Source organism: Mchenga conophoros, linkage group LG3 (genome assembly GCF_057382185.1).
Source record: "Mchenga conophoros isolate Kocher_MC1m ecotype Shallow Benthic linkage group LG3, M_conophoros_male_GT1.1, whole genome shotgun sequence".
Lineage (NCBI taxonomy): Eukaryota > Metazoa > Chordata > Actinopteri > Cichliformes > Cichlidae > Mchenga > Mchenga conophoros.
In genome coordinates, this window is record NC_140528.1 from 29,222,215 (window position 1) to 29,245,025 (window position 22,811).

General features: G+C 41.2%; 3 protein-coding genes across 3 annotated transcripts in view; all 3 read left to right on the top strand.

The window, feature by feature from the left end:
- LOC146578028 (protein NLRC3-like) overlaps positions 1-20,018 on the top strand; it is a 32,785-nt gene extending 12,767 nt beyond the window's left edge. The window contains exons 5-10 of the mRNA XM_085256235.1: positions 3,828-4,050; positions 4,414-6,217; positions 6,549-6,722; positions 12,758-12,931; positions 18,255-18,301; positions 18,450-20,018. Coding sequence (XP_085112361.1) covers positions 3,828-4,050; positions 4,414-6,217; positions 6,549-6,722; positions 12,758-12,931; positions 18,255-18,301; positions 18,450-18,991 — 2,964 coding nt within the window. The 3' untranslated portion in view covers positions 18,992-20,018. The remainder of the gene's footprint in view (positions 1-3,827; positions 4,051-4,413; positions 6,218-6,548; positions 6,723-12,757; positions 12,932-18,254; positions 18,302-18,449) is intronic.
- LOC146578029 (uncharacterized) lies at positions 6,885-9,321 on the top strand. Its single transcript, XM_085249800.1, has 5 exons — positions 6,885-6,910; positions 7,596-7,726; positions 7,868-8,153; positions 8,712-8,779; positions 8,965-9,321. The coding sequence occupies exons 1-5, from the start codon at positions 6,885-6,887 to the stop codon at positions 9,141-9,143; spliced, it is 690 nt and encodes a 229-aa protein (XP_085105926.1). The 3' UTR covers positions 9,144-9,321.
- Positions 20,019-20,709: 691 nt separating the features above from the next.
- Positions 20,710-21,333, top strand: LOC146578030 (uncharacterized). The gene has a single exon (XM_085267749.1). It carries the CDS (start codon positions 20,710-20,712, stop codon positions 21,331-21,333), a length of 624 nt encoding a protein of 207 aa, XP_085123875.1.
- The last annotated feature ends 1,478 nt before the right edge of the window (positions 21,334-22,811 follow it).

Sequence of the window (22,811 nt, forward strand, 5' to 3'; positions counted from 1 at the left end):
CAGAGTCACCATGGGCCTCTTGGCTGCATTTCTGATCAGAGCTCTCCTTGTTCGGCCTGTGAGTTTAGGAGGACGGCCTTGTCTTGGTAGGTTTACAGTTGTGCCATACTCCTTCCATTTCTGAATGATCGCTTGAACAGTGCTCCGTGGGATGTTCAAGGCTTGGGAAATCTTTTTGTAGCCTAAGCCTAAATTTCTCAATAACTTTATCCCTGACCTGTCTGCTGTGTTCTTTGGACTTCATGGTGTTGTTGCTCGCAATATTCTCTTAGACAACCTCTGAGGCCGTCACAGAGCAGCTGTGTTTGTACTGACATTAGATTACACACAGGTGCATCTATTTAGTCATTAGCACTCATCAGGCAACGTCTATGGACAACTGCTGCACTCAGACCAAAGGGGGCTGAATAATTACACACACCCCACTTTGCAGTTATTTATTTGTAACAAATGATTTTCGTTCCACTTCTCACGTGTGCACCACTTTGTGTTGGTCTTTCATGTGGAAGTCCAATAACATTGATTCATGTTTGTGGCTGTAATGCGACAAAATGTGGGAAAGTTCAAGGGGGCCAAATACTTTTGCAAGCCACTGTATCTCCCATATTGGCATCATTAGACTGGCTGCCAGTTAATTTTAGAACTAATTTTAAGATTTCATGATTTGTTTTTAAGGCATTGCACGGGTTAGCACCCTCATACCTTCCTGATCTTTTAAATTGGTACACTCCTGCAAGATCACTGAGGTCTGCGGATCAATTGCTCCTGGCTGTTCCGAGGAACAGATTAAAGCACAGAGGAGATCAGACCTTTGCTGTGACTCCTCCCAAATTTCAGAACAAACTGCCCCTTCACATCAGGACCTGTCCAACATTGGACACTTTTAAAACCTGTCTGAAAACCCACTTTTACTTCATGGCTTTTCAATCAGAATGAGTTTGTATTACTTTTATTTATCCTACTTCTTACTCAAACCTTAAAATTTTATGATTCTTTTTCTTAACTTTTATCATGTCTCCCTATGTTTTTTTTTTTTTTTTTTTTTTTTTTTTTTTGATTATCTTAATTGTACATCACCTTGGTCAACATTTGTTGTTTTAAATGTGCTATATAAATAACTTTGACTTTGAAGAGTGTTGTCTCCACTCTTCAAATTTCTGTCCCTGGATAGGGACAAACAAAAAAAGCAACCTTTATTTGTCACATACACAATTATACAGAGTACAACATGTAGTGAAATGCTTGTGTCCGAGCTGCAGATGTAGCTGCGCCATCCCAGGGCTTGGTTTTTTAGCATGGGGGGGTCTAGCCAGGACCCTTACTGGATACCAGGTGGGAATTGAACTTGCAACTCCCACTCCAAACGTGTATAGTCTTGTCTGTGAAGGTTCTCAGTCATCCAGGTCATCGTAGTCTAAGGAGCTTGGAAAGAAAAGCGTCTGGACTTCTTTAGGTTGCTTGAGGACGTTCCACCTCTTATCCAAGAAACTTCTTCAGTTCTAGGGTCAAATGGTGGAGAGTCCCAGGTTTAAACCCCGTGGGAGTAACCCCCCAAAGACGCACAATGGACCCCCTGATGATCCTCTACCTAATCACATGAGCCAAGGTGTGAAACTGGGTGTGGGTCACAATCAGCCAGGGTTTCGGGTGAGCTCATTGTGAAACCTGGCCCCACCCTATCATGTGATTTCCTGAGGTCAGATGGCCCAGGATGTGAGTGGGTGTTAAGGCGTCTGGGGAGGGATCTCAAAACTGGATTATAGATGGCAGACAGTTGGTGTCGTAAACCCCCGCCTCTGTTCAAAGATGGTCGCTCACAGTGGACATAGATGCTTCTTTCACTCCTCTTTCAAACCATCTGTCCTCTCTGTCCAAAATGTGAACATTGGCGTCCTCAAGAGTGACCTTTGACCTTTAGATGCAGAGTAGTCTTACCACTACACTATCCAGCTGCTAATGAAAATATTATATTAGGAGATATTATCGCAAGTTAATACATTTATGGAAGGCTCCCAAGCTTGAGGTTCATGGGGTACATCTCAAGGAATCAATTTTCTCATTTAACGACATGATTAAAAAATGACAGAACTGAATATTTTTCAAATCTTATAGCTTCAAAAAAGAACAATCCTAAAGTGTTGTTTGATACAATTATGAATATTGTCTTTCTCCTCATGTACCAATCTATACTAAATCTGATTGTAATTCATTTTTGAACAATTTTTGTAAATAAGGTCATTTCTGTCAGGTCTAATATTTCTCCATCATCCTCTCAGTACCACACTTGCACTTTGCTTACCTCTGATACCTGGTCCTCTTTTGCTTTTTTTTTTTTTTTTTAAACAAGCTGTCGTTGAGCCAGTTTTACAGACACCAAATTTGGATCCATCTCTTCCAAACAGTGACAAGCAATATCAAAATTGACCGTTTGTGTCTAAACTCTTGGAAAAAAAAACGGTAGCAAAACAACTTAACATTGTTTTTCTCCAAAAAGTTGTGGACTTTTCCCGCTCTGGTTTCTGCAAATTGCACTCCACTGAAACCACTTCACTTACAGTGTCTAGTGACATTTTGATTGTAGGAGACTCTGGAGAGTACACAGTTCTATCTGAGAGATCTTTTTACTGTCTGTATGAATCAAGTTGTCTGAAACATCAGTTCTGCCTTGTGGGGTACCTCAAGGATCTATTTTCGGTCTGATTCTCTTTTTGCTTTATATTCTCCCTCTAGGCCAAATTATCGGACGTTACAATAATATTTCTTATCAGCATTGGTCTCAGCATTTCTCTATGCTGATAACATTCAGTTATACGGTTCTTTCAAAGCTTCTGAGTTTTATAAATTGTCTTGTTTAAATAATTGTTTGTCAGAAATTAAACAATGATTAAATTACAACTTTCTCTAGTTAAATACAGATAAAATAGAAACTTTGATTATTGTTCCCGATCACGTTTTCAGTAATTAAGCAGCCTATCAGTTTTTTAGGCCCTTCAGTTCAGTTGAGTCTCAGAAACATGGGTCTCATAGTTGACAGTTCAGTGTCTCTTGAGAAACTCTCAAAGCAACTGGTTCGAAAATGTTTTTATCATCTAAGAAACATTTCTAAACTCAGACTATTGGTGTCAAAGACAGAGCTTGAACATGATAATGCATGCTTTTATTTCTTCTCGCTTGGATTTTTTTTTTTTTTTTTTTTTACTTAAACAAATCAGCTCTGGATCGCCTTCAGTCTGTACAGAATGCTGGGGCAAGAATTTTAACTGGCACAAACAAGAGGTCACACATTACTCCAGTTTGTGTTTCTCTTCATTGGTTGCCAGTAAATTTTAGGGTTCATTGTAAAATTTTAGTCTGTACTTATAGAGCTCTACATGGTGAAGCTCACCAGTATATCTCTGATCTGTTGAAACCTTATGCTTCTTCCCAAGCACTTTGGTCTTTAGGTCAGAACTCACTGTTGGTCCCACATACTAGGTTCAAAACACGTGGAGATCAGGCTTTTCAGGCACTGGCACCAAGGCTCTGGAATTCTCTTTACACTGTCTAGACTCCATTCACTCTTTTAAAAAGCAGCTGAGTATATTTCTATTCAAACAAACTTTTAATTAATTTTTCTCATTGTTTTATATTTTTATTTTATTTATATTTCTGGTTTTATTGTGAAGCACTTTGTGATTTGTATCTGTGAAAAGTGCTATATTAATAAATTTTGCTTTCTTACTAACTAAATTAAACTGATTCCCAGAAAGATACCTCATCCTATGTTTTACTTTTCTCTCTTGTGTGAGAATACCTTTTGGGTCATTCATAAAAATATCTTGTTCCAGATACTGGAGGACAAAATCATCACTTTTGTGAAGAACGAGTTGAAGAAGATCCAGACAGATCTAAATCCAGATGATCTACAGTGTTTTAAGATTCAGTGTGAGGATGTATTACAGAGGGTGGATGAAGAACAGAGTAAGAGCAGCAGAGACGCATTTGTGACTATTACAGTGGACTTCCTGAAGAGAATGAAGCAGAATAAGTTCGCTGAACTTTTGCTGAGAAGTGAGAGTTTTCCCCATTTATTTTGCTTAAACAAAGTCTAAATAAAAAGAAAAAAATACATTCAAAATACTCCATGTCACAGGTGTTGAACTCCAGGCCTCGAGCGCTGGTGTCCTGCAGGTTTTAAATGTGTCCTTGATCCAACACAGCTGATTCAAATGGCAAAATGACCGCCTCAACATGTCCCGAAGTTCTCCAGATGCCAGCTAATGAACTTATCATTTGAGTCAGGTGTGTTGACCCAGGGTGAGATCTAAAACCTGCAAGACACCGGCCCTCAAGGCCTGGAGTTTGACACCCCTGCTCTATGTGCTGATAAATCCTTGAGGTGTGTGTGTGTGTGTGTGTGTGTGTGTCACTCAGGAACTTGCACTAGGAACTTGCAGTGGCATCAGCATGAATTCAAATCTGCACTGAAGAAGAAGTTCCAGTGTGTATTTGAGGGGATCGCTAAAGCAGGAAACCCAACCCTCCTGAATCAGATCTACACAGAGCTCTACATCACAGAGGGAGGGACTGCAGAGGTCAATGATGAACATGAGGTCAGACAGATTGAAACAGCATCCAGGGAACCAGACAGTCTAGAAGCAATAATCAGACAAGAAGACATCTTTAAAGCCTCACCTGGAAGAGATGAACCAATCAGAACAGTGCTGACAAAAGGAGTGGCTGGCATTGGGAAAACAGTCTTAACACAGAAATACACCCTGGACTGGGCTGAAGACAAAGCCAACCAGGACATCCAGTTCATATTTCCATTCACTTTCAGAGAGCTGAATGTGCTGAAAGAGGAAAAGTTCAGCTTGGTGGGACTTGTTCATCGCTTCTTTACTGAAACCAAAGAAGCAGGAATCTGCAGCTTTGAAGACTTCCAGGTTGTGTTCATCTTTGATGGTCTGGATGAGTGTCGACTTCCTCTGGACTTCCACAAAACTACAATCCTAACTGACCCTAGAAAGTCCACCTCAGTGGATGTGCTGCTGATAAACCTCATCAGGGGGAAACTGCTTCCCTCTGCTCGCCTCTGGATAACCACACGACCTGCAGCAGCCAATCAGATCCCTCCTAACTTTGTTGGCAAGTTGACAGAGGTCAGAGGGTTCACTGACCCACAGAAGGTGGAGTACTTCAGAAAGAGATTCAGAGATAAGGAGCAGATCAGCAGGATCATCTCCCACATCAAGACATCACGAAGCCTCCACATCATGTGCCACATCCCAGTCTTCTGCTGGATCACTGCTACAGTTCTGGAGGATGTGCTGAAAACCAGAGAGGGAGGAGAGCTGCCCAAGACCCTGACTGAGATGTACATCCACTTCCTGGTGGTTCAGGCCAAAGTGAAGAAGGTCAAGTATGATGGAGGAGCTGAGACAGATCCACACTGGAGTCCAGAGAGCAGGAAGATGATGGAGTCTCTGGGGAAACTGGCTTTTGATCAGCTGCAGAAAGGAAACCTGATCTTCTATGAATCAGACCTGACAGAGTGTGGCATCGATATCAGAGCAGCTTCAGTGTACTCAGGAGTGTTCACACAGATCTTTAAAGAGGAGAGAGGACTGTACCAGGACAAGGTGTTCTGCTTCATCCATCTGAGTGTTCAGGAGTTTCTGGCTGCTCTTCATGTCCATCTGACCTTCATCAACTCTGGACTCCATCTGCTGGAAGAACAACAAACCTCCCAGAAGTCTGAAACAGGAGAATCTGCAGAGAAACACTTCTACCAGAGTGCTGTGAACAAGGCCTTACAGAGTCCAAATGGGCACTTGGACTTGTTCCTCCGCTTCCTCCTGGGTCTTTCACTCCAGACCAGTGAGACTCTCCTACGAGGTCTGCTGACACAGACAGGAAGTAGCTCACAGACCAATAAGAAAACAGTCCAGTACATCAAGAAGAAGCTCAGTGAGAATCTGTCTGCAGAGAAAAGCATCAATCTGTTCCACTGTCTGAATGAACTGAATGATCGTTCTCTGGTGGAGGAGATCCAGCAGTCCTTGAGTTCAGGAAGTCTCTCCACAGATAAACTGTCTCCTGCTCAGTGGTCAGCTCTGGTCTTCATCTTACTGTCATCAGAAGATGATCTGGATGTGTTTGACCTGAAGAAATACTCTGCTTCAGAGGAGGCTCTTGTGAAGCTGCTGCCAGTGGTCAAAGCCTCCAACAAAGCTTCGTATGTATGCATCTATGCACACTATTATTGTTGCAATATTTATGCAATGTATGGTTTATTGGCAGCAGGAATTCTTAGCATTTATAAAACATTATGAATGCCTGTGTAATTGGGTATTGATCTATAATGACTAGAAGTACTAGCTCCCAACTTGTTTCACAGATACAGAGGTGTAACTGCTGTTTCAAACCAAATTCTTTTTTTTCTTTTTTTCCTTGTTTGAATTATAAGTTGTATTTTTATTTATGAAGTAGACATTGAATTATATTTTTTATTATGGTAAGTTGAAAATGACTGATTCAATTTGATCACAAATGTAATTAATTTTCAGACTGTCTTCCTGTAACATCACAAGAAGAAGCTGTGATGCTCTGTGCTCAGTTTTCATCTCTAAATCTTTTAAACTGAGAGAACTGGACCTGAGTAACAATGACCTGCAAGACTCAGGAGTAAAGCTGTTGTCTGCTGGATTGAAGAGTCCAAAATGTCCCCTGGAAACTATCAGGTCAGCATGAAAGCTTTTTTTCATTCATTTATATTCATAATCTGGATTATACTATTGATCAAACAAAAACATTCTATTCTAAATTGATCTTTTATTCTGAATTACTACTTTTATTTATTCCTTTTTATATCCATTAAAAAAAGTCATCAAGCACAATCCTGCATGTATATGCTGCTATTTGAGGACTGGTCTGTTGAGAGATTTCAGATATTTTGGATTCATAACATATGCATTTCTTTTCATTGATACAAACTGCTTCATACAGGATTGCAGCAAATGTACTCAAACCTTTTATTTACGGCAGCACAGTGGCACAGTACTTAGTAGGTCCTGAGTTCAATTCCACCACCTTGCTTTGTCCTTTCTGTGTGGAGTTTGAATGTTCTGCCTGTTTTGCGAGGGTTCTCTGCGGATACTCTGGCTTCCTCCCAACAGTCCAAAGACATGCAATTAGTGGGGTCAGGTTAACTGATCATTCTACATTGCCCACAGGTGTGAATGTAACGGTGTGTTCACACCGAACGCAATAGGGGTGGCAAGAGCGTCAGGTTTACATGTAAAGTCAATGGAAAAGTACGATGACACGCGTTTGTGGGTCCCGCGAAAATTCGGAAGCAGATTTGTGTCGCGAAAACGCGTGACACACGCGTCAGTGTACCGCATCTGCCGCGTTTGACTCGCGAAAAAAACCACGCTCGTCAGTTTTTGTGTTGCACTTTGTGCATACGTGCGTTTCGCGTCTACCGCTCGAGTTGGAAAAATCTGAACTCCAGCGTCAAATCGCGCCGCGACAACCAATCAGGAGCCTGGTGACGTGGCTCTGACCTAGGTCAAAGGGGCAGATCCAGCCAAAGCCCTTCATTCTTCATTCAGTTTGGAGGAAAAGCTCATCAGTGCCGTGGCTAATCATCCAGAGCTATATGATGCTAGCTGCTACTTCTACCGAGACAGGAATAAAAAGGACCGAGCTTGGAGGCACATAAGTGAGGAGATCGGGCAACCTGGTAAGTTCATTCATTCTTCTTTTTAATTTTCAGACTGACCCGATGAAGCCGCGCAAAAGCTAGCAAGCCCGCGTACTGTCCCGCTATTTTCCCACTGATGTACAAATACCTTTCCGCTAACAAGATAATGCGTTTATTCAGAGGACATCTGCAGGAGAAAGTGGAAGAGCCTCAGGGACACGTATAATAAGGAGAAGAGGATGGAGAAGGAGAAGAGGAGTGGGTCTGCAGCAGGTTCGGGGAGGAGATGGAAGTTCTTCGCGGTCATGGGGTTTCTGGACCACTTCCTCACCCCGCAGGAGACAACTTGCAATATGGTGCGGACCGTGGAGAACTCCCCCCCCCCCCCCCCCCCCCCCCCCAACCAGGGACAGCCCGAAGAGGCAGCAGGGGAGTTTGTCAGAAGGTATATTTACAATGAATTAATGTAGGCAGTTAATTTATGCGTGTTGTCATACAGGAATATATTGTGTTTATTAATAAACAGCACACAGTGGTCCCGCTGTTCATCCGTCACCGCCTCGCCTTTTCGCTGATTTTTATTTTTTATTTTTTTTATTGCACCGTACAGCTTTCAACAATGCGCATTGCATTCTGCAACCCAATTGACAAATCTCCTCCGTGTCGTGTCTCCTGTGCTTGCCAAACTTATCATGTTTGGTTTTGATAACCATCACGTCCAATAGAAAAAAAACAGCACAAAGACACTCATAACTATGACCCTCATTCGGAAATACACACCTGCACCGCGAGGGAAAAAGGCGCACAAAAGTGGCGCCGCAGACGGAGAAAAAGCGCGGTATAATACTTTTACGTTTTAAAATCGACAAAGGTTTGCACTTTGAGAATCAACTTGTGAGAACTGTGACTACTGTTCATGTGCTGCAATAAATGAGAGACCACTGGATATAATTTCTCTATGACTATTGTCTTCAACTTGTTAACATTTAATATTGTCTTGATAGAGTAACTGATTATGCAGCAGAGCATCCCCTGTTGCTTCTCCTGGCTCCCCAGTCCCTGGTCCCTCAGCTCCTGCTGCTGCACCCACAGGTACGTACAGCAGCACTGATAGCTTTCTACTTGCTTGGATTCCCTTGTGATCACCTTTACTAAATATCTACAACCAATCTGTTTATATCCCGTTTTTTTTTTTGTTTTTTTTTTTCAATTTTGAAAATAAAAATCTAGTAGCAGCCTTCTCATTACTTTGTGTTGTTTTGTGCTGTGTTTTACAGGCCCACAGAGGAGGACAGCTCGAAGGCGGGCGAGGGACGGGTCCCAGGACGGTCCATCGGCGGTGGAGCTGGCCATCCTGGAGTCCCTAAAGAGGCCACGCCAGTCTCCAAAGGAGCATTTTCTCCTCAGCCTTGTTCCTGCTCTGGAGAGCATGCCGCCTCAGATGGAGAATTCGTGAAATTTCAAATTTATAAATCAGTTTTTGAAAACAGCACAGCTGTGCTAAATTTGGAAACATTGGACCCTAATGATCAGTAGTTTTCTGATGAGGCAGCAGCTCTCCAGGGCAGAAACAATGTTATTTTTCTCCTCCTTCTCCCTGAGGCTCTTCCACTCCAAGCTGGGTCCTTTTTATTCCTGTCTCTCTGTAAATAGTTAAATTATATTATTATTATTTACGTTTAATGTTTTTGTTAGTGAATCTATATATTTTTTCCAATAAACATTTGTAATGACTTATGTCTGTGTTCTACTACACAGCAAATGTTGACACACAACTTGACACAAGTAGAATTTATTTCATATTATACTAATGAAAAAATATACCAATACAGTGGGATGCAAAAGTTTGGGCAACATTGTGAAAAGTAATTATTTTCCTGTACAAATCGTTGGTTGTCACAATAAAAATTGTCAGTTAAATACATCATACAGGAGACACACAGTGATATTTGAGAAGTGAAATGCAGTTCACTGGATTTACAGAAAGTGTGCAATAACTGTGTAAACCAAATCAAGCAGGTGCATAAATTGGCAACACAAAAAAAAGAGAAATGAAATAAATATTTAGTGTATATCAATGAGTGTGTCTCCTATATGATATATGCAAGTGACATTTTTCATTGTAACAGCGATTCATACAGGAAAATGATGACTATTAACAAGGTTGCCCAAACTTTTGCATCACACTGTATATAGGAACATAGTGAAGACAAGTTACTTAAGAGAGTAAAAAGACCGGTGAAGGCACAGCCATGAAATCATCCACTAGACAGTCCCAGATGGCTGTCGCTACCTGGGGGATAATCTGGCACACCGTGGACACACCAACTCGAAAACTGAATGCGATGGTCCTGACGGAGTCCCCGGTAGCAAGGAACCTGGACAAAATTGTTTAAAATTAGTATTATGTGTACTGCAGTTACAAAATACATTATTCAAATTCCAAAACACTTTGGTGATGTCAGATTTAAATTACAAAACATAAATCTTACATAAAACATTTTGTAATTATAAGGATAATTACAAAATGTATATTGTGTCATAGCTGCAGTGGCAGACGTGTGGAGGTTGTGCAAGAGGACCCAAAATGCAGGCACAGCTGAAATGTGAGTGAGCTTTATTCAGGAGGCAGAGTATAAACGCAGGCGGAGAGGGCATGAACAGAAACTAAGGATTACCTAGACTGGCGAAGCTAACAAAACAGACCTGAAACCTTACACGTACTGAGGAAACACAGACGGACCAGTGACGAGCACAAGAGGACACACACTATAAATACACACAGAGGGAGACGCGGAAGGGCAAATAAGAGGGAAGCACGGCTGAACCTAATTGACATGACGAGACAGGGAGTACACAAACTGAATACACTGACATAAGACACGGACCTTCACAATAAAACAGAAATATACACTGACGGAACTCAGAAACACAACATTGACAGAACAGAGGGAACACAAGGGCAGGGATGACTAAACACTAAACCGAGGAAGAACAGAACCCAAAACCAAAGAACTAGAAAACCACAACCAGGGTACTAGTAATAATAATAACAAATACAGAACGCTGGGTCAAATGACCCAAGACAATGACAGAATGGTTGTTTGTCTCTGTGTGTTAGCTCTGTGAGAGACTGGTGAGCTGTCCAGGGTGTACCCCGCCTCTCGCCCTATGGCAGCTGGGATAGGCTCCAGCGCCCCCCGCGACCTCTGAAAAGGACTAGCAGAAGATAATGGACCTTTGATTTAATGGGAAGAGCTAGTTTAAAAGAGAAGTCAAGGTACACTGTGAGATAACAGCAAAGGCTAAAAGGAAGTACATAGCATGGTTTCTCCAAATTATACTTTTATCTTGTCCAATAAGTCAAAACTATTTACTTCCATCAACAAAACTTTCCAGTATGATTCCTTTTCTGTATTCTGTAGGTTTTTAGAAAGTATGTTTATATTGAAGTTTGAGTTATGTATGGTAATACTTACACCCTGGTAAAAATTCATCATTTCTGATTGAATAAATGATGAGAATTTTAAACAGCTCTTCATTCATCCGTTTTGACTTCCTTAAATTGAAAAAAAAAATTAAATAAATAATACATAAGTAACTTTGTAAACCTAAATAAAGAAAAGGAATTAATAAAATGGCAGTGGCAATTTTGTTTCTATTGCACATTCCATTACATGTAAACCTGATGTTTTTAATATGGAAAATAAAAACATGACCTGTGTGTTGACAAAACCTCAAGGCAGTGAAAAAAATCAACAGTACCTATCAGTTTTAAGAATGGATAAAAAATTTTGGGGTCTGTTTTTGAATATATACTCATTCAGATACATTCAGTAACACAAACAAATTGCTCTGAAAGGTAAAAAAAAAAATGCAAAAAGGAAGGCACTAAATATAATAAAGGAAACATTTTCTATATCTGATCCTGTGGCAGTGAAGTTGAAACAGAAAAAGTGCTCTACTGTCTGCTGCAGAATTTAGTCCGGTTTATCTGTTTATGATACATAGGCCATTGGTTATGGTTAATTGCTATGTGTCAGTTTATGCAGGAATCCAAGCATATATATTGGTTACTCCTTTCATCTCTTTTGTCCCCACTTGAGAATCAAAATGTATTTACCTCAGGTGCATTGGTGCCACAAAGCCATTTTGCATGTTCTCCCTGTTCCTGTGTGGATTCTCTCCAGCTACTCTTGTCATGTGATGATTGGAAATTGGCTGTAGGTGTAAATGGTGGCATGAATTAATGTCTTACTGTGTAAGTCCTTTGATACAGCGGGGAGATTTTGAGGTGCACCCCTGCCAAATAATACCTGGGAAAGACTACTGTTACCATGTCATCTTGATTCGAAAAGCAGTTACGAAAATGGATCGATCAATAGAGTACACAATTACAGCTTTCCCACAGATGTTTTGTTATGGTGGGGAAGCTTTAATAAGTTACGTGCTGTAAACTTTGGCTCTCACTGTGTTATTGTATCACTTCCTGTTACAACACACAGTGGTCTTTTGTATAGCTTAAACCTTTCAGCTCAGTTGATTTCAAACTTTTACATAGTGACTTATTTTATACTGTAATCTACATGTGCTTTTCAGAGCACACTTTCTCTTGAATCACCTGCAAATTAAATTCTTAGTATGTCACTAGCAGTATGGTCTGTGGTTCTTGAACTGTGTCACCACCGCTTTCCTGCTCAGTGTCAAATGTTTTTTTGTTCATCTGTGTCTCTCAACACTGAAGGTACTTTACTGTCCTGAAAATATTCCCGAAAAAGTAGGACGTGTAGCCTAAAACAGAAACTTCTGATAAACCACCAAACAATTCAATTGTCCCTGTTCTGTGACACACCTGCCAAGCAGAAAAAAATATAATAAATAAAAAAAATCTGGTTACTCAATCTGTCCTCAGAAATGAATGTAGACATTCCAGTTTCTACAGTATTTCTGGGGCCAGAGCAGCTGGCATGGAAACAAATTTGAAACTAACATTGGCTTCCTATATAATTAAGAGTCTCTGGGGAAAACCTGGTCAAAATCTTTTTTTGTTGTTGTTTTGTGTGTCTGCAGTCTGTCAGGCTGTCTGATCACAGAGGAAGGCTGTACTTTTCTGGCCTCAGCTCTGAGCTCCAACCCTTCCCATCTGAGAGAGCTGGACCTGAGCTACAATCATCCAGGAGACTCAGGAATGAAGCTGCTCTTGGCTGGACTGAAGGATCCAGGCTGGAGACTGGACACTCTCAGGTATGGAGAGGATGTCTGATAGAGGAGGAAGAGCTGGAAACATTTCCTTTAAATAATTTAATTCTTTAATTGATGTTTATTTAATGTAGAAGTGACATAAACAATCGCACAGGAAACTTCTATCTGTTGAACTGTTTCTCCTTCTTTCACCTCTTTCACTCATTGTGTTTATACACCTTTCTGCATTTAATCATGAGGTCTTATTATTCTCTGGCTCTCTTCCACTGTCTGCCTTTTGATCTGTCTTCCTCCCCTCACCATTACTGGTTGTGGCAGATAGCTGCCTTTCTCTGGATCTGCCAGAGGTTTCTTCCTGTTAAAAGTTGGTTATTTCTTTCTTCTCCATTGTGACCAAAGTGCTTGCTTATAGGAGGTAATATGATTATTTGGAGTCTTTACCTTACACTAAAAAGGGCCTTGAAGATACTGTTGGTGTGATTTGGCACTATATAAATACAATTAAATTCAAATTGAATATTTATGAGTTATTTATCGATGAGTACACAAAAAAAGTACACAAAATTGCCTTTTGCCACCATCGTACATGTACACTGATTTTAAATGTTTTTTCACTTTGACTTTGATTCATATAAATCTCTATACAGGGAGTGCAGAATTATTAGGCGAGTTGTATTTTTGAGGAATAATGTTATTATTGAACAACAACCATGTTCTCAATGAACCCAAAAAACTCATTAATATCAAAGCTGAATGTTTTTGGAAGTAGTTTTTAGTTTGTTTTTAGTTTTAGCTATTTTAGGGGGATATCTGTGTGTGCAGGTGACTATTACTGTGCAGAATTATTAGGCAACTTAACAAAAAACAAATATATACCCATTTCAATTATTTATTTTTACCAGTGAAACCAATATAACATCTCCACATTCACAAATATACATTTCTGACATTCAAAAACAAAACAAAAACAAATCAGCGACCAATATAGCCACCTTTCTTTGCAAGGACACTCAAAAGCCTGCCATCCATGGATTCTGTCAGTGTTTTGATCTGCTCACCATCAACATTGCGTGCAGCAGCAACCACAGCCTCCCAGACACTGTTCAGAGAGGTGTACTGTTTTCCCTCCTTGTAAATCTCACATTTGATGATGGACCACAGGTTCTCAATGGGGTTCAGATCAGGTGAACAAGGAGGCCATGTCATTAGTTTTTCTTCTTTTATACCCTTTCTTGCAGCCACGCTTTGGAGTACTTGGACGCGTGTGATGGAGCATTGTCCTGCATGAAAATCATGTTTTTCTTGAAGGATGCAGACTTCTTCCTGTACCACTGCTTGAAGAAGGTGTCTTCCAGAAACTGGCAGTAGGACTGGGAGTTGAGCTTGACTCCATCCTCAACCCGAAAAGGCCCCACAAGCTCATCTTTGATGATACCAGCCCAAACCAGTACTCCACCTCCACCTTGCTGGCGTCTGAGTGGGACTGGAGCTCTCTGCCCTTTACCAATCCAGCCACGGGCCCATCCATCTGGCCCATCAAGACTCACTCTCATGTCATCAGTCCATAAAACCTTAGAAAAATCAGTCTTGAGATATTTCTTGGCCCAGTCTTGACGTTTCAGCTTGTGTGTCTTGTTCAGTGGTGGTCGTCTTTCAGCCTTTCTTACCTTGGCCATGTCTCTGAGTATTGCACACCTTGTGCTTTTGGGCACTCCAGTGATGTTGCAGCTCTGAAATATGGCCAAACTGGTGGCAAGTGGCATCTTGGCAGCTGCACGCTTGACTTTTCTCAGTTCATGGGCAGTTATTTTGCGCCTTGGTTTTTCCACACGCTTCTTGCGACCCTGTTGACTATTTTGAATGAAATGCTTGATTGTTCGATGATCACGCTTCAGAAGCTTTGCAATTTTGAGACTGCTGCATCCCTCTGCAAGATAGCTCACTATTTTTGACTTTTCTGAGCCTGTCAAGTCCTTCTTTTGACCCATTTTGCCAAAGGAAAGGACGTTGCCTAATAATTATGCACACCTGATATAGGGTGTTGATGTCATTAGACCACACCCCTTCTCATTACAGAGATGCACATCACCTAATATGCTTAATTGGTAGTAGGCTTTCGAGCCTATACAGCTTGGAGTAAGACAACATGCATGAAGAGGATGATGTGGACAAAATACTCATTTGCCTAATAATTCTGCACTCCCTTTATAGCCACAGGTCCAGAACATAAACAATATTGTGAAAAGCATTTAATTACCCCTCCAAATCAGTAAATTCAGGTGTCATAATCACTGTCATGGTCACAGGTAGATAACATCAAGCATCTAGGCATGAAGACTACTTCTACTAACATTTGTGGTTGGTCTCAGGAGTTCAGTGAATCCCAGTGTGGTATGGATACAAGTTCAGCTGTACAATTTCCACACTAAGAAATATTAAAAAGTCAGCTGTCATTGGAATTGCAATAGAGCGGAGGTGACTGGTAATAATAGGACCTCAGCCATGAAGTAGTAGTCCACTTAAACTCACAGAGTTGTCCCAATGAATGCTGAGGTGTAGTGCACAGTGTTAAGTTTGGTTGGTGGGTGGGGGGTTATGTTCTTCGGGAGCTGGGCGCCGCCTCTTAGTTCCAGTGAAAGGAACTCTCAGTGCTTCAGCATGCAAAGACATTTTGGACAATTTTGTGCTCCCAACATTGAAGGAACAGTTTAAAGATAGCCCCTTCCTTTTCCAACATGACTCCTCACCAGTGCACAAAGTAGCTCATATCTAACCTACCTTAGCACTAAGAAGACCTATCCTTTGGCCTATATTTCGAAATCAAGAAAAAAATAATTATTGGCTAGATTTGTTTATTAATTTTTTACTTTATTTATAGCACTTTTTGCAGAAAAATGTCATGGAGTGCTTTGCAAAGCCAATACATGGCACACATAGAACACAAAATGAATAAATAATTAAAATGAACATTAAAATTGAAGAACACCAGAGAAATAGAATTAAACAGAAAAACTGTTAAAAAGTGATACAGAATATCTTGGATCATGAACATACATAAAGAGACAGATGAAAAATCAGGGAGCAGAAATTTCTATTTTAAAAAGAACTCTTTTTAGTGAGCAATAGTATCTGTCATGTTTCCCCATGGTATGAATTTAATTAAAAATAATGGCATACTAAATTAGCAAAATTGATCTAAATTCAGACAAAAAACTTAAAATAGTTATATTTTTACTGTAAAAACCACAAACATGTTTAATGAATCATTTTCATTACTTGAAATGGAAATAGAAATTGTACATTTCTAAAAATTATGCACAAGTTTTGCAAACAACAAAGTTATATTCAATTCAATTTTCAATTCAATTCAATTTTATTTATATAGCGCCAAATCACAAAAAAAGTCACCTCAAGGTGCTTTATATTGTACAGTAGATACAGAGAAAAACCCAACAATCATATGACCCCCTATGAGCAAGCACGTTGGCGAGAGCGGGAAGGAAAAACTCCCTTTTAACAGGAAGAAACCTCCGGCAGAACCAGGCTCAGGGAGGGGCGGGGCCATCTGCTGTGATTGGTTGGGGTGAGAGAAGGAAGACAGGATAAAGACATGCTGTGGAAGAGAGACAGAGGTTAATAACAGATATGATTCAATGCAGAGAGGTCTGTTAATACATAGTGAGTGAGAAAGGTGACTGGAAAGGAAAAACTCAATGCATCATGGGAATCCCCCGGCAGCCTACATCTATTGCAGCATAACTAAGGGAGGATTCAGGGTCACCTGGTCCAGCCCTAACTATATGCTTTAGCAAAAAGGAAAGTTTTAAGCCTAATCTTAAAAGTAGAGATAGTGTCTGTCTCCTGAATCCAAACTGGAAGCTGGTTCCACAGAAGAGGGGCCTGAAAACTGAAGGCTCTGCCTCCCATTCTACTTTTAAATACTCTAGGAACAACAAGTAGGCCTGCAGAGCGAGAGCGAAGTGCTCTGATAGGGTGATATGGTACTACAAGGTCATTAAGATAAGATGGGGCCTGATTATTTAAGACCTTGTATGTGAGGAATTCTGGATTTAACAGGAAGCCAATGAAGGGAAGCCAAAACAGGAGAAATATGCTCTCTCTTTCTAGTCCCTGTCAGGACTCTTGGAGGGAGGGGCGGCCATCTGCTGCGACCGGTTGGGGTGAGAGAAGGAAAACAGGATAAAGACATGGTACTTCTTACCTAAAATGCAACTGAGGCCTCAGGCGTTTTTTATATACCAATTTCAATCTATTTACAGAACAATCAGGTGTTCTGCATCAAATAAGAAGGCACACAAATGATTTGTGCCACTGCAAAAAATAGTTTGTGTCCACTATAAGACAGAGGAGACCAGCACAGGGATAAACCTGTATAGAGAACACTCTATGGCATTTATTACAGCACAACACATTATAGTCTTATCAGTAACTCTAATGATATGCAGAACGTTAAAAACACTTCCGTGACCAAAGCCCAATACAATCCCTCCTCAGTTCAGTTTCTATATTGGTCCATTTTCTCTCTCTTGTCACAGTTCTTCCTCCACCAACTACTCTGATTTGGTGAGGAAAGGAAAAGAAGGAAAGAAAAGGAAAATATGGTGTTAAAGGAATAAATAATAATAATGATTATAAAAGAAATTCAGAGAAAAACTTTGTCAATCTACCCGGGTAGTGCATGTGCTTGTACATAAGCCCAGTGCTTATCTGCAAAGTTTAGTAGAATCCTCTTTTGCTGTCCTCCTGGGTGGAGCGATATGTCTCTGGAAAAAACACTGCACTGGATTTGCCTTCCAAACGCTGGTCGAAGTATCCAGCAACTGTAAAAACACAACACACAAAAAAACACAAAAGTTAAAAACAGCTGGAGAATGGGATGCATGGTGAGAAAGTCCCAATAAGTCTGTAACTGAAAAACCTTTAACACCTATAACCAGGGGTGCGCATAAGTGGTCCGCAGGTGTGTTTGCGTACATAAGATTTTCTGGAGGAGGACAGACAGTTCAAATGTCTGTCCTCCTCCAGAAAATCTTATGTACGCAAACGCAGTGAAGGACAACTATAGCGACATCACTGCCCTCTATTGGATAGAATTGGTACTACATATATTAAATATTTAAAACGGTCTTCAACAGCAGTGGATTGAGAGGGCTACACAGTGGTGTACTGACGGATCCAAGATCAGTCCAAATCATCAGCAGTTTGATCCATGTATGGATTAAAGTGTATTTGTGAAAATGTTAGACTGTTCCTTTATCAGTGTGTAACAGTGTGTGTCTGAGAGCCATGTAATGTCCATGTGTGCATGCTGACTGTGCTGCTCTGACCCCCCTCCTCCTTTCAGGGTGGAGCCTGCTGGAGTCCGATGGTTGAGACCAGGTCTGAGGAAGTGTAAGTGTGTTTTTAATGGGATTCATGAAAACAAAGCAGCACACATTCAACCATCTTCATCATGTCAGGAGTCATCATCAAAGTGTCAATCAATAAACAGATGATGGATCAATAACTGCAGCTGGATTGTGTTTGTTCTCTCCATCAGATTCCTGTCAACTCACAATCGACACAAACACAGTGAACACAGAGCTCCAACTGTCTGACAACAACAGGAAGGTGGCACGTGTGGAGGAGGTTCAGTCATATCCTGATCATCCAGACAGATTTGATGTTTGTTACCAGCTGCTGTGTAGAAATGGTCTGACTGGTCGCTGTTACTGGGAGGTCGAGTGGAGAGGAGTCGTTTATATATCAGTGAGTTACAGAAGCATCAGAAGGAAAGGAGACAGTGACTGTGGGTTTGGATACAATGATCAGTCCTGGAGTCTGAGCTGCTCTGATGATGGTCCTCGTCATGTCTGGCACAATAACAGATCAACATCCATCTCCTCCTCCTCCTCCTCCTCCTCCTCCTCTGTCTCTAACAGAGCAGCAGTGTATGTGGACTGTCCTGCTGGCACTCTGTCCTTCTACAGAGTCTCCTCTGACACTCTGATCCACCTCCACACCTTCAACACCACATTCACTCAAACTCTTTATCCTGGGTTTATGGTCAGGTCTCGTGGTGCCTCAGTGTCCCTGTGCTGAGTGGAGTGTAAAGAGTGTCTCCTGTTACAGAAACACTCTGACTGTTGAACAGATAGTTCAGTCTGTACATGTCTGTCTCTTTCACTCACAAACACATTTTGTCCCATTAAAGCTCCCATTATTACAGGATCCTCATGTTGTTTTTCTGTCTTTTTCCACTCAAAGCTTCACAGTGAATATCAGTATGCTGTGTTTCTCTGAAGCTCAGTTCACAACCAGCTCCTCTGCATTTTCAAGAAGTCTGAGCTCATGAAAATGAATCCAAATGTTTGATTTCTCTTTCTCAATGGGATGTTTCCAAACTCTCCACATGCTCTCACTGTTTCACTCATTGTTGGAAGCTCATCATGTGAAAATGTTTCAGCCATATAAGCTGAAAATATTGGCTCAATATTTTTGAATGCAGTTCAAGCAGAATCTGATTGTATTGAGGGATCATAATGCATGTGGCTGATCTAATAAACAGCAAAGGCTTCACTCTGCATTTTAAACTAGTCTTGTGTTTTTCCCATGTTGAACAAGAACATGGTGCAGGATGTTGGTAACAGCTTAGTTATCAAACTCTTAGAAACATGTAAAGAGTTGTGTATCACTTTAGTGTGTATGAAACTTAAAAACTGCCACAAAGGGTCCTGTTGAGGAATCTGACAGACATTAGATTTGCTTTGATGTCAAACTTTTAGAAGCTGTTCCACTGTGTTGGATGTGGTTTCAAGATGGCGGCGCAATGTTGAGATTTAAATATATATTCTTAGTGCTTATTTTCTGTTTATATTGTTTTATGTACTTTAATAATGAAGCTTGTAAAGCAAGGCTACTTTTGACTCACAAACTAAGTGCTCAGCCAGACTGAGAAACAGGAATTTAGTGTAGAGCTGTACAAGCATATTAATAAATACAGGAAGCCAGACAAAAAGAGGAACTTGTTCCATATAAGGGTTTGTTTTTACCGAAACTATGGGTGACGTGCTGCAAATATATAGCGAGACAGGCTCCTGATGCCCCAGACTTGAGCTGGCGTTTCTGTGTGTGCTCAGTCTCCATTTTCTGGAAAATGTAAAATTAAAGATAATTTTTTGAGTTAGACCACTTTGAGCCGTGTCTTTCTTTGCCGTAAAGAATACAAAGAACTGGATTTAATACTTGGTGCCAGTGACCTTAGCGGCTTTCTTTTTATTTTGTGTATTTTTGTTTCACTTTTCCTCAGACATGCAGGAGCACATATGCAGTATAGCAAAACTGAACTGCTTGCAGTTTTAAACCAGAAAAACCTGCACACCTTCGCTGACAATTACTGGGACTCACAGAGACTTGGCTGAGCTCTTTCACCCCAGACACTGTGATTGAGCTTGCGGGCCATGCTACATTCAGAGCGGAGAGAAACAAAGAGAAACGCGGAGGAGGTCTGCTAGTGTTTGTAAACAATAACTGGTGCACCAACAACACAGTTAAAGTCTCCACTGCTCCCCGGACATAGAGTACATGATAATTCAATCTAGAGCCTTCTACTTGCCGAGAGAGCTAACAGCGATCACAATAAAACCGGAAACACACTACTACTTGCTACTTTGGCTCTCAGCGAAGGCGGTCGCACTTTTCTCCTCTCCTCTCCCTTATCTTCCCTGCTTAGCTTCTTATGTCCTTGTCTCGTCTCATGTGTTCTTTTCACTTCCCTTGAACACTCTCTCACAGTCTGTGTCTAAAACCTAAAGAGAATTATGGATTTGATCAACTGGTCTCTGAATGCTATTGACACCCTTTTCTCAACGAGAAGTCTGGGCTCGGGAGAGCCCGAGTGCCCTGGAGGGACTTTCCCTGCCGGATACACGACGGACGGGTGGCAGAGGATCGTGTGCCTGGCGGGACTGTCGATCGAGGACGCTGAAGATATCTACCTATTCGGAACCATGATAACAGGGTTCTTGCTGATTGGAGCTGGCTTGGCCCTGACTTATCGGAGAATTAAGACAGCGGATCCGGCTGTTCAAACCCCCTCAAGGCTGCCCGCTGGGATTGAAACGATGGGACAAGGTGCAGTTTCTCAGAAAGGGCTCATGGATGGCAGCATGGTAAAGAGCTTGGAAGCACTTGCGGCTGCAGTGAATACTCAGAATAATACCTCTGAGCGGATGATGGGACACATCAGGGAAGAATCCGCTCTGTTCAACACCTATGGGCGGAAGCTGGAAAACATCACGGATCAGTTGGCTGCGGTCGTGAGGGCTCAGAATCTGCTCTGTGAGCAAAAGAGTGACAAGACCACGGAATTGAAGGTAAACAACATCATGGAGAGACTGGCAGCTATCCAAAGGGAGATCAAGAGACCAGTGTCGGACTGCTAAAAAACAGCTCACAATTCTCATGAGTTGTAGTAAAAGAAAATCACAAAGAAAATCACCATCATAATACGGCTATCCCTCCGGCGCCAGCTGTGGGCTCAAGGCTGGAGCCGAACAACAACTCCCTGATAACGACTGTGTTGAGTCTGTTCCTTCCCATTCCATGCAAGGCCACCTGGGTTGGCTGGAAGACTGTTTACTTAGCCTGGCAGGGCGAAGGACACTGTCTCAGCTGAACTCTGGACACACAGACACACACATACACTGATATGCACACACTCATCCCCCTCCCTTTCCAAACGCCTTCGATGCTTGTTTCCTGTGGGGGAACACGGCGGGTCTGTGTGCCGCGCTGGAATGGTAGCGCTGTGCAGGGTGGCTACTGTGTTCGCTTCGGATTACTCCTCACCAGGCACGTGCAGAGGGGGGGGCTAGAGGGGCTTGAGCACCCGCCCCTTTCCTGATGGTTTCCCAAAGTGCCCTTTTGTTGAGGCAACTTTTTTAAAAGAAAAATTTTTTTTTTTTAATGTGTGTGTGTGTGCGGAGTCCTGTCTGTGCCCCTCAACAATAATATTTAACTATTAATCACAGTTTTGCTAAATAAAAGGATCTCGCTTGCATCAGTCACATGATCACATTTAACCAATGATCGCCCTTGACGGCAGAACGCGCTGGTTACGAGCCGGGAACGAGCTCACAAAGAGCACGCGCATTTTTAGCGGTCCGGAGCTGTAGGAGAAACACAAGTTAACTCAGAGACACAGACTGATGCGACAAAACCAGTAAGTAGGTGTACAGCGCACACTGTAGTGTGTAGCACACAGGAGTATTAGCTTATTACGTACACGTTGGTAAGTTGTCTTGTTGCAACTGGAGGGAATTTCTGGAGGGATTATATTTCACTAAAAACGATCTAATATGCATGTCCACATAATAATTATTATAATTATAATATATTAAAAACACACGCTGTATTTTAAAGAACATACATTAAGAAGCAGATTATATTAGATTTATATTTTAAATAAGACAAAAGTTGGATGTTACAGCAGTAAAATGATTGTATCTCTACAGTTTAAACATGTAATAAGCTTTGCCCTGCACAGAGTGGATAGTGAAACAAATGGAATCATCATAAATACATTATTTCATATTTATTACTTCCCCCTCCTCATTGCTTTATTATTGTAGCTCTAGTAATAAATAATAATGTAAGGATTCTGGATCAGCACCGTGATGCCCATAGTATATACAGTATTCTGAAGAAGGTCTAAAGTGTCACTGTGTGTGCATGTGTGTGTTTTATGTATATGGATTATTTTAAATTATTACTCATGATATAACATTGTGCAGACATGCCTGGTAAGGACATGAGGAGGAAACAGCAGGAGCTGTGTGAGGCTACTAAAGGCAGTGCTATAACATTTTTCTGTCATCATTTTATTATAGATTAAGTGCAAGAGTTGTTAGGTGTGGATAAT